The 12,694-nt window shown below is 33.6% G+C and overlaps 1 protein-coding gene across 1 annotated transcript; it reads left to right on the top strand.

Annotated features, from left to right (window-relative positions):
* Positions 1 to 8,720: 8,720 nt before the first annotated feature.
* Positions 8,721 to 12,461, top strand: LOC107924467 (uncharacterized). Its single transcript, XM_016854928.2, has 3 exons — positions 8,721 to 9,598; positions 10,858 to 10,944; positions 11,074 to 12,461. Exons 1-3 carry the CDS (start codon positions 9,263 to 9,265, stop codon positions 12,229 to 12,231), a joined length of 1,581 nt encoding a protein of 526 aa, XP_016710417.2. The 5' UTR covers positions 8,721 to 9,262; the 3' UTR covers positions 12,232 to 12,461.
* The last annotated feature ends 233 nt before the right edge of the window (positions 12,462 to 12,694 follow it).

Genomic DNA, 12,694 nt, shown 5'->3' on the forward strand with positions numbered 1-12,694 from the left:
GTCTTCTACCTACATTAACACTTAAATACATTCCCAATCCAATATAAAACATTTGAATCATGCCAATATCAAGTCTTAAACTTAGCATTTTATCGCACAACCAAGTATATAGACTTACCTTGTTATCTAATTTATCATATGTATATTCAATTTATATTTCATTTCCATTTATTCACTCACACATATATCTATTTGATGAGGCCACATACACATACATATATATATCAAATTGTGCCCACACAAGCCATTCTAATGGCTAATCAAGACAAAACATTTACATGCCAACATTGGCCAAATTAACCTATACATGCCATTATAACCAAAGTTGATTTACTAAATATACCGAGATAAGCCGATGGATAGTGTGATGCTATCTCCGCCAAGCTTCCAACCCAACAAGCTTCTGAATTACTATAGAACAGAGGAAAATAAATCACAGTAAACATTTAATGCTTAGTACACATGAAGTGTATGAATCTAAAATTCGTCAATTCATATTAGGGGGTGCTCATTAGAGCATATAATCGGGAAGCCCTCCCTCGAGCCATATAACAAGAAGCTCATGTGAGCCATGTAACGGGAAGTTTATCCGGGTTGTGTAACGGGAAGCTCAAAAGAGCCATAATTAGGAAGCTCATGCGAGCCAATAATGGGTAGCTCCGAAGAATAATTAATCAGAAAGCTCCGGATAGCCATATATCAGGAAGCTCCAGAGAGCCAAATAATCAGAAAGCCCATGAAAAAGCCTTTAATTGAGAAGCTTATGAAGAGTCATATATCAGGACACTCATAAGAGCTGTGGTGTGTCTACAACGCATGTAAACTCACAATTAATCGAGATGCTCTGAAGAGCTATTAACAGGAAGCTCGCAAGAACCATATAATGAGAAACTCGAGAGGGCTAAAATAGGATGCTCTTTCGAGCTATGGTGTGTCCGCAACATATGCAAGACCACAACCAATACGGGAAATCCTGTATCCATCGAATTTCATTTATTCAAATGAGACTTACCATTTATCAGGCTTTGTCGGATATGTAATCAATTTCATATAAATAGCAATTACACAATTCACATATACAACATTCAGTTCACATGTATAAATATACACAATTTAGTTACACGAACTTACCTTGACAATGTTCGTGAACTTGTATGCTACTAAGTCGTTACTTTTTCTTTACCTCGATCTAGCTCCGTATTTAATCTATCCGAATCTATACGAGTAAATTTATCTCAATTTAATACAATTCATATTCAATTCAATTCACATCTTAGGCAAATTTATTATTTTGCCCCTATACTTTTATTTAATTACGATTTCATCCCTAGGCTCGAAAAATGAAATTCATACAGTCTAACCCTTATTCCAAGCCTAACCGATTTTTACATGTAACATCAACAGCCTATGTATTTAATAAAATTTAAAAATTTTCCATAAATTTTACATCTTTACAATGTAGTCCCTAAATCACAATTTCATCAAAATTCATTCTACAAAAGCTGTTTATCTATCAACAACCTTTCATTTTCTACCATAAATTTCATAATTCATACATATTCATTCATGGAAAAACCCTAGTACTTTGATAAATTTACAAATTAATCCCCAAAATAGCTAGATTAAGCTATTACGATCTCAGAAACATAAAAATCTTTAAAAACGAGACAAGAATACTTACCCAATTAAGCCAAATAAGCTTGCTTGAGTTCTATTCTCTTAGCTAGGGTTTCCATAATAAAATTTGGGAAAGATGATGAAAATGATGAAATTTTATTATTTAATTAACTTATCATGTTTTATTATTTCAAATTTCCAATTTAGTCTTTTTCTTTATCAAATTTTCAATGGATGAATCATCATACTTATCTACTAACTATTCTTAATGTTATCTTTTCCATCTAAGGACCTCCAATTTTGAATTCCATAGCTATTTGATTCTTTTAGCTACTAGAATTCAACGTTTGCATTTTATGCAATTTGGTCCTTTTATCAATTGATCATGTAATCGTTAAAATTTTCTTAACAAAATTTTTATACGATATTCCTATCATATGGTAGACCATAAAATAATTTTAAAATAATTTTTCTTACGAACTTAGATTTATGGTCCTAAAACCACTGTTCCGATTATACTGAAAATGAGCTGTTACATCACCTCTTTTCTTTCTTCTCTCACAGATATTTCTTTTTTTTTCTTTTTCTTTTTCCTTTACTGTTCCTTTTTTTTTCTTGGTCTCTTTTTTTTCTCATTCTCATTCTCTTTCTTTAACCTCACTTAATCTTCATACTTTTGTTTTGAGCTTAAAGGGACAAGAGTGATAGATCTCTTATTGAACTCAAAAGAGTATAAATTCATATTGCCATCGTAAATAGCATGTCTCTCAAATTTTCAGGGCCTTCCTAAGAGGATGTGTCTGGCTTACATGGGCACCACGTCGCATAGAATCTCATATTTTTATTTTTTGGATGGAAAACGTAACCATTACTTGCTTGGTGACCTTAACTACTTCGCAATCGTTCAACCATTGAATCTCCTATGGTTGAGGATGTTTCAACGTCAACAAGTTTAATTTCTCCATAATGGTAGTGCTTGCTATGTTGGTACAACCTCCCCCGGTCGATGATCAATTTACAGACCTTGTTGTTAACGTGACATCATGTATGGAATAGGTTTTCACATTGAAGATCTTCATCTTTGGCTCGCACACTTAAGGCTTTCCTCGTAATTAAAAGATCTCGTAACATGATTTATTTTTCTACAAAGAAAACTGATTAGTATAAAAAAATTTACATCAATTCACTTCTCTATGCGTTTCTCTCAATTTGACGAAAACACTCTGTAATAGCCCATTTTTAGGGTTATTCAGAATAGTGGTTTCGGGACCATAATCCAAAGTAAAAATATTTATTTTATTATTTTATTAAGGTTTAAAATATGATAGAATGTTTGGGTGAAAAATTTGTAAAGAAATTTTCCCGTTTGGGTGCTTAATTCGGTTAAAAGGACTAAATCGCATAAAGCATAAAACTTGTGTTCTATTAGCTAAAAGTGTCAACTAACTATAGAACATTAAATTAAATTTCCTTATGTGGTTATTAATCCATTCTTAAGATATTGAGAGTTAGTGGCATGACATTTGGAGTAGTTTTAAATGTTTTAAAAGGTTAAATATGTAATTTTGGTTAATAAATGATTTAATAAATTAAACAAAACCATTTTATTTTATTCTCATCTTCTTCAACCGATTGGAGAAGTGAAAGAAAGCCATTTCTAAGCCTTCAAAGTTTTGGCAACTTCATTTGGCCAATTGGTATGTATTTTGCTTTGTTTTTAATGATTTTTACGTTTTTGAGATCGTTGCTTCGTATTCTAGCTAGCCCATATCTCCATTTTCAAAAATGTTATAGATTTTGAATATTACCATTGTTGAATGCTTGGGTTTTTGGATGTTTTATAATAGATTATTAAAGTTTGAAGCTAGATTAACAAGTTTCATAAAGTGATTTTTGACAAAAATGTCAATTACGGATTTAATTGAGAATTTTGTAAAATCCATGGGTAAATGTGTGAATTAATGAGAAAAATGGGCTGATATGAATATAAGGAAAATTTGATTAGCATGGGTTGGTATTGAATTGTATGAATTTGTATTTTTATGTGATTTGGACTAAATTGTAAAAAATTATGAAACATTAGGGGCAAAAGCTTAATTTTTCCAAAAGTGTATAAACTGTCAAATTGAATAGAAAGGAAGTTAAATTTCTAAATTTGATATATTATTTAGATCAAGATAAGCCGAGATTGAGCTTAGATCGGGGAAAGTGGAAAAATGGACGAATAATCGAAAAATTCTATTTGAGCAACTCGAGGTAAGTTCGTATGGCTAGAATCGAACTATTAATACTTGTAATTGTTTAAAATGAATGTATATAAGTTAAATGAATAACTCAATTGAGATTCAAATTATTGATTATATGATTAAATTACTGTTTACATGAATGAAAGAGAAATGCTACAATTGTTATGTATGTTACATGGATTTGGTATGATAATATGCATTAGGTATGCAAATTGAGTATTTAAATGTATGTACTTAATTGAATCGAATATATATATGATTTGAGAAATTGAATTATTGATCATTGAATGCTTAAAATGATGAAGTTGAATAGTTACCGAGCCCTGTTTGAACCGTAGGAATTTGTTAGATACGAGTGACATATTACTAGGGTTACCGATTTGGTCGAGCTCCTGCATTTTTTGCTGACTCACCACAACTCGTATGAACTTACCGATATATCAGCTCGTAAGAGCTTATTGTTTTCAGCTCATTGGAGCTTATCGATTCAGCTTCTATGAACATACTGTTCAGCTCCGTAGAGTTTATTGTTCAGCTCGATAGAGCTTACCGTTTTAGCTCAATAGAGTTTACTATTTATCAGTTCAGGAGGAGCTTACTGATCATGGCTCGAAAGAGAGAAAAGAATAATGAATTGACAGATTACCGATAAATACACTTAGTGTATATCACCCGAGTATCTATCCATATTCTACGTAGTTCAACGAGCATAATTACTCTTACTGATCATATGAATAAGCTATGTTGAAATGGATGAATTACTATTGATACGAATAAATTACTGTTATTACTGATGAATTACTGGTTATACGGATAAACTATTGGTTATATGAATGAATTACAGTTTATACGAATAGAAATGAATTGCCATAATGTTATGTGAATTACATGGTATTGATGTTATTTGATGAATTAAATATAGGATGAAGTTATATGTACTTGAGATTGAATATTTATTGTTTTCACCTATGGTGACTTGATGATTACATCGATATAATGATACTAATCTATTGATGATTTTATATGCTTATGCATTGGGCAACTTTGGTTGGATTGTATTGAAATGGTAATATAGATTATAATGACGTACAAACAAATGTTATATGTGAATCGAGATATAGGTGGTTTAACCACATATATGCCTATTAGTGTGCAAGATACAAAATATTCGATGTTATTTCCATGGTTCAACAAACAAGATAACGGTACGAGAATTGAAATGATGATATGAATCAATTCAGGTATACGTGACATGCTCGACAAGTAAGTAATATTTAATAATTTCATATGATACCTAAGTGAAAATCGATGAATACATACAAGAATTACTAGGTTGTTATTGTAATACTGTTGATTTCGATAAAGCTGATTTATATGTCCTCATGTTTGTAAATTGTATATAGTACAAACTAGACATACGAGCTTACTAAGCTTATTAGCTTACTCTGTTTATTTTCCGTATTTTACAGTGATTTGAAAGCTCGCTTGGGTTGGAAGTCATCGAAGATTTCATCACACTGTCCATGAGTTGATTTGGTATTTTTGAACTCTTTGAAATTGGTAATATGGCATGTATAGGCTAGTTGATGATATGAGATGTATGAATTATTTTAGCTATTGAAGCTTATATGCATTGATGTGTTTCTGTACTAAATATAGCATGTTTAGGCAAGTAGTTGATGAGATAAAGATATGCCAATTGTTTGAATAAGTAAATAGATTATATGCATATATTGGCTTACAAGTCATATGAGTTTGGTATATGTTTGATGGTACAAATGGTATTAAGTTGAGTATATAGACGCTTAGATTTTTAAATTGCACATAATGGGCTTTTGAAATGGTTGTTTTGGCTATTATATTAATGAAAGTATGGTGTTATATATATACTTACAGGTGATTGATTTTAAGTGAGGGAAAAGTGGCTTAAATAAGCCTATTTCTCGTCCACACGGTTGAGCATACGGGCATGTGACTCGACCATGTGTCTACTGAAACTTAGTTAAAATAAGTCAGTGAGTTACACGACTTAGAAACACGGGTGTGTCTATTGGCCATATATGGCGCACGGGCTGACACACGGGTGTATGGTCGGCCGTATGACCCAAGTCAGTATGTATGCCCTATTTCTACACGGTCTATGACACAAGCGTGATTGGTGGTAGTGTGAGGCAGACGGCCTGGGAACACGGGCGTGTGACCTCTGTATTCAATAAAATTTTCTAAGATTTCCAAAGTTTTCAAGTGTTATCGATTTAGTCCTGAATGCATGTTTTAAGTTATTTATGCTCGACTTAAGCATGTTACAAGTGTAAATTAATGACTTTGATTGAAATGAGTTGATTTGTTGATAAATGAATGTTCTGAATTGTGCTATAAGTCTGGTAATGCCTCGTAACCTATTCCTGTGACGGATACGGGTTAGGGGTGTTACACACTCACTCTCGTGTTTCACTCAATTTAGGCTTTTACTTTCTTTTTTGTTATATTTTTCAATAATGATAAGTAAAGATTGATGAAACTTGAATTAGAATTGAAGCTATGATACTAAATGATGTGATCTCTAATCATGTTGAACCTCGAAAAGAACAACGAGACCTGAACTTGAATTATTAGAACACAATTGTGTTACCCGATCATCTAAAATAGGTTCGAAAAAAAAGAAAAAAGACCTTGACCCAATAACTATATCAAGAATCGAACTAGAGGTATAATGACCTTGACCAGTTTCTATAACAAGTTACGAACAAATGGTATAAAAAGGACCCTGAACATGACCCGTTATTTAGAAAGATAATAATTAAATGTATAAGGTAGTCACCACACTCAAGATAGGTAGAATGTGAGTGATAAGACTTGAAGAGGGTGAACACCACAATAAATAATTCTTCATAAGTTTGGATAAAGTTCTCAAAAGAACCAAATATATAACTTTTAATTTAATCAATGTTCATTCTCTTTTTTACATAGGCCTAGTTCTCCTATTTATACTTGGAACATCCCTTCAATAATAGGAATGTCCAAAATTCGACCATAAATGCATCCATAAATCCGATCATACATTGAATCTTTAGGTTCATGTATCCTCACATGCAATGTATCTTCATGTGCATGTATGACCATTAATGCATGTACATTCACTTAGCCATCAATTCGTTATATATAGGGTAGGGAAATGGTCATACACGCATGCATTGGTTGTGCATTGAACCTAGGAATAGATGAATGACCAAACATGTATGAAACAAACGAAACATTGTATTTAAGGGCAAACGAATGACAGTACAATGTATCTAAGTTAACTAAATGACTTAAATAAAAACTAAATACATCCATTAATGTGTTGAACATGGAAAGGGATGAATCTCGAAAACTAAATAGTCGAGTGTGGAAGATAGATGACCACTACTAGAATATTGAATAAACCTTCATATTTGATTCGATCCATTATTGAATTTGGACTTCTTATCTTTGGCCCAACTCCCTTGAACTAGCTCATTAAATACATCCTTAAATCGTTTAGCCCTAGCCTATGTAATCTGCCCACTAGGCATTTGTAATGGATCCCATGCACTTAGACACGACCCACTAGAAAGTGGCCCAATTAAATTCAGCCCACTTGGAATTGGCCCAATTAAAATAGGTCCACTTATAATCGACTAAATTGGAACTTTAAATGAATCTTTAATTGATGCAATTGGATTTCTTGAACTTGAAATTGGCCCACTTAAAGGTTGTAATGAAACTTTAGAAATTGGCCCAAGTGTTGCTCTCATGATCACATCAACAATGTGGTGAAAAATAAAATTATATAACAAATATATTTATGAAAAAATTATATAAATAAGGGATAAATATTAACACTATGCATGAACTTTGATCTAATTTGCAATGTTACACGTGAAATTTGATTTTGTGCGATTTTATATATTTAAATTTGATTTGCTTAAATTTTTAGAAATTACTAACAATATGATCAAATTAGCATCGCTTTACGTTGATATATTGTATAACAAACTATTATATTAATTCAACATGAAAATAAATGTATGTATTTGTTTTTTAAATGTGTACAATTGAATCAAAACCAAAGTTTTATGTATACTTATGAACCGTAATCAAAGTTTCATATGTATAATTGCACCGAATAAAAGTTCTTGTATCAAATTGCACATGAAAACAAAGTTTATTTATAAAATTGATATTTATCCCTACAAATAACAAATGAAGTTTTGATTGAATGATAGAGTACAAATGTAAAAAAATAAAAATGCATGGGTTCAAAATTTACAATCCTAGGTTGATTTAGTTTTAACTCGGTAGTCATTTATTTTATTATTAATGTAGAAAGATTTGAGTTTTAGCACGCTAAAACACGTTTATCCTCTGTTAAAAGGTTGAAAAAAAATTATGAGTAATTTTAACTGTTGTATAAAAGAAAAATATACCATACTAGTTTATTTTTCTATTTTTTATATAAAAATATAAAATGATAAAAGACCCTGAAGATAATAAAAATAGCTTTTTAAAGTAAAACTATCTTTGTTTTTTCTAATACTTTTCTAATGCTTGATATAGATCTAGAGACAGATATAGAAAATGATGAAAACACCATTAAGGTAATATAAATTGCTTGCTAAAGCAGAAATGTTTTCTTTTTTTTATTGCTTAATTAACCCATAATATCAATATAGTGAAGAATTTTATAACAAGGATAGAAACAAAATTGAAAAAAAAAATATTTCTGATCAAAACAAGAGTTGAACAAATATAAAATATAGCAATAATATTTATAATATATGCTCGAACTGGCACTGGCAATCAACTATAAAGTATAAAAAGAAAAAGGCAAAAAGCCATCACTCAACGAACAAAAAAGAAAACGCACTCATTAGAGTCGGTTATATCGCGCGAGAGAATTGAAAGGACGTGGTCGTCGTCGTCGTCGTCGGTCGTAGCGCGAGCACCAGAACTTTGAAATCCCTACTATACCCCCAGCTTTTTCCTTTCAATTCTTTGCTTGCTTTACGTCATCCAAATATAAAGTCACGCCCATTTTCCTTTTCTTTTCACTTCACTTGCATCATTTTCGCCCAAATCTTCACCCCAAACCCTAATTTCACGACGTTTGTTGCTAAAATTCGCCTTCTAAACCCTACATTTCTCTCTCCTTTTTTCCTAAGTATCTGTCGCGTACAGAACAATACCCTAGTTTAAAAAAAACCCAAATCATTCCACTTTCCTCATGGATTCGAACCCTGATTTTATTTTATTTTTCACTTGTTTTTCTTATTTATTCAGATTACGAGATTTTCAGCACTTCTCATGAACGGAAGGTTGCCATACTTTATTTATTTGAACAAACTAAAACCTAAATTTTTGTTTATTTATTTCTTTTTATGATGGAGTCGTCCCCTAATGTTTTCGACATAAGCTCCGATGACGATGAGGCAACACCAGCTTGGGAGGAGCCGAAAGGGGACGATTACGACTGGTTGTCGGAAGTTCTGGAAGCCGTTGATAAGGTATTCGACGATCTCGATGAGGTGGTGGTCGTCGGGGAGGTCAACCATACTAAGAAGTCAAAATCGTCGAATTCAGTGGCCAGGAAGGTTGTTGATGAGGATGATGGTGATTGTGTCGTTTTGGAAGGTGACCCAGATAAAGCGCTGTCGGATGTTAATGATCCCCAACAAGATTCCGATGAGTGTCTTATTGTCGGCCAAAAAGGGCAGGTAAATAAATATATATATCTTTGTTTCGTTGTAATTTTTGTGTGACTGAGTTTGCTGAAATAGAACAAGATGTTTCTATGTGGTTTCCTGTAGTTCTTAGTGAAATTTGTGATTGGTTTCTTCCAAGGAAGGGAAGAATAAAACAAAGTTATTGATTCTTTATATTAATGGTAGATCTGCTGCTGCTGATCTTTTTGTGCTTCCAGTGAGAAGGAAGGCTTTGTTTGGTGACTTGGTGTTGAGTTTTAGGATTGGTTTGCAATAGAAAATAGTTATTGAGATTTGTGGGTAGCATTGCATGTTAGAGTTGATTTTGTGTGTGTGTGTGTGTTTCATTGCGGTTCTAGATTTTTCTAGAATATGTTTTAGCTCCAGCAATATTGAATGTTCATGTTGTTTAGAGAAGTGATATGTATTTATTAATAACTCTTTTAAGTTTCAACTGGTCGAAGCACCTACATCATGGGTTAATCAGTGTGTTGTGCTCTGTGACTGGAATGCACAAGTGAAAAACCTTATCATTTGGTGCTGTGAAAAAGTGTGTTCTAGTCCTGTGAAAAAAATCATGTATATTGAACAATAAAATTTTCGCATGCTTTGTAGATAAACTCAATCATACTTTAGAGTTTATTATATCTTAAGCTATATATATTTTTATGTCACACATCCATATATACATCTTTATATATACACATGCACACACAAACTCACACGTCTACATATTGCACTTTGCTTCACTCAGGGTAGCGCCTTTTTGTGCCTTGTGCCTGAGGCAATACAAGGGCTCTAGTGCCTAGAGTGGAACTTGTGCCCTTGACAACATTGGCTTGGAGAAAAATGAGACTTGGAGATTGGCAGGTTCTTCTCAAGGCAGATGTTACAAGGTTGAATTGCTGTAAGGGAAAATGCCCAGTTTGGAGAACCAGAAAGATCTTTGTGCTCAGCAGATCTTAACAGCATGATATATTTGTGCCATTGATAATTTTGTTGTAGAAGTAGGCAAAATGGTCTAATCTTGCTGCTGAGATCACAAAAGATGGAATGTATTAATGAGGCTCAGAGTTTTCTATCATGGGCTATCAAGGAGCTGAGGTGTTCTCAGAAGCATTTACACTATGGTTGCATAACTTCTTACATTAATATTAATGTTTAATTTACTTGTTTTCTTTTTGCTTTATGTATTGAAGACTGTTTTCTCACTCCTCACTGGCACCATATTTGTGATAGCTATCTAATTTTTCTCGTTGATCTGGTTGCAGATTGCATGCAGAGATTTTCCCCATCCACGACATGATTGTGCCAAATTTCCTTTCAGTTTGACCTCTCATGAACAGCATTGTGATTTGGTAGATATCTTAATTTTTTGTCAAGTAACTTAAACTTTATACTTTGTGATCATTGGTTGCTGCACTGTTTCAGATTTAGGTGCTCTTGAATTTAGCATGCATTTAATGGATACCCTTTTGAAATTGCAGTGCCATTGCTTTGTTTGTGACACACGAGCACCATGTTGTTATTGGGGCTCGGGTATCTCTACTGCCGATCATTGCCATGCCACTGATAAAGAGGAGAAGTGGAAGACATTGCGGAAGACTTTCAGGCATGGGAGAAATTTTCCCATATCACTTGCAAAAGCTCCAGTCACTTCTTATTCAACAGCAACGGCCCGAGCAAAGCAAGCTTCACGTTGTGACAACATGCAGTTCACACAACAAAATCAAGTTTCTAGGCTAACTCCGACTCGAGCTGCTGGGAATTGCATGCCTCAAAGTCACAACCAACGGCCGTCCATAATTCGTGCTTGTTCATCATCTACCAGATATGGGATTCCTTATAACCCAAATGTGGGTAGTCAACGTGTTTTAAATAGGACAATGCAGTCACGTTCTGTTTCACAGCAGTTACTTGGTGTGCATAATACTGTAATTCGAAGGGATCGAGGTATTAGGATTAGTAACTTGGCTTCCCAATTTGTCCCTTCCAACACCATGTCTAAAAGAATGGAAGTTGCCTCAACAATGAACCGCGCTGCATATGTTCCTGTGGAAAACATTACTTCTGCTATTGCCTCACAGCATCAACAGAATCCAGCTTCACTTACAATACCATATGAAAGGAATTCAAATCCCATTGGATGGCCAAATTTTTGTCCTGGTTCAAATTTAGTGACATATACACACCAGAGCTCTTCACAGCCTAGTGTGGACGGTGTCATTACAAACTCAGCACCCTCCCAATCCTCGGCATACAGTCAGGCTGTTCCTCAGTCAAGCTTGAACCAAGATACTAATCAGCTTCAGAATCAAAATCAACCTGCAGCAATTCATGCCTTTTCAGATTATGACTTAAATTGGGTCAACAACATTGGTGTAAGCAATCAACAATCTTCTGTTGATCATGTACAGCTTCAAACCCCAGGGTCCACAAATGAGAAAGAACCATCCAAGGAGGTAAATGAGGGAGATAGATCATTTTACAGCGAGCTTGAGAACTTCCTTTTGGATGACCAATCCATTCCTGGAGATGTTCTTGCTGCAGAACTTAATCCACTTTCCCCCAGTCATGCATCTATTGACACTGTTATGAATCCCTTTGATATTGACACCTCTTGGGATTGTCTAACTCGCGTGTAGCTGATTAGCATTCTTGTGCATTCTAGAGAAGTAAACTTGGTTCTTGTCACATATAACTTTAAAGAGAAGTGAGATATAGGTTTGCGTTTTGTAGGATTGATTTAGTGACTGTATCATAATAGAGGGAAGCTATGGGGGTGTACAATTGTACAAAAAGGAACAGCAGGGGCTGTACAGAAATGGGTCGTTTATTCGCTACCCAATTTTCAATAATATTATCAATTTTCCTATATTTGAGTAAAAGAAGAGTTCGAGGTTTCAAAGGTTAGCAGGGTTTTCTTAATTCTTTTGTACATGGGGAGACTGATTTAATCTTTAGCACAAGGAGGCTTCCACCGATAGTTCCATCTGTGATTATTAAGGAAGCTACAGCCCTCTCGATTATCAGTAAGTCTGAAATTTACTATAATTTTCAGGTTTGATTGATGATGTTTTAGATACGTATTACTTGTTTTTAATTCAT

The sequence above is a fragment of the Gossypium hirsutum genome, chromosome A11 (assembly GCF_007990345.1).
Source record: "Gossypium hirsutum isolate 1008001.06 chromosome A11, Gossypium_hirsutum_v2.1, whole genome shotgun sequence".
In the NCBI taxonomy this organism is placed as follows: domain Eukaryota; kingdom Viridiplantae; phylum Streptophyta; class Magnoliopsida; order Malvales; family Malvaceae; genus Gossypium; species Gossypium hirsutum.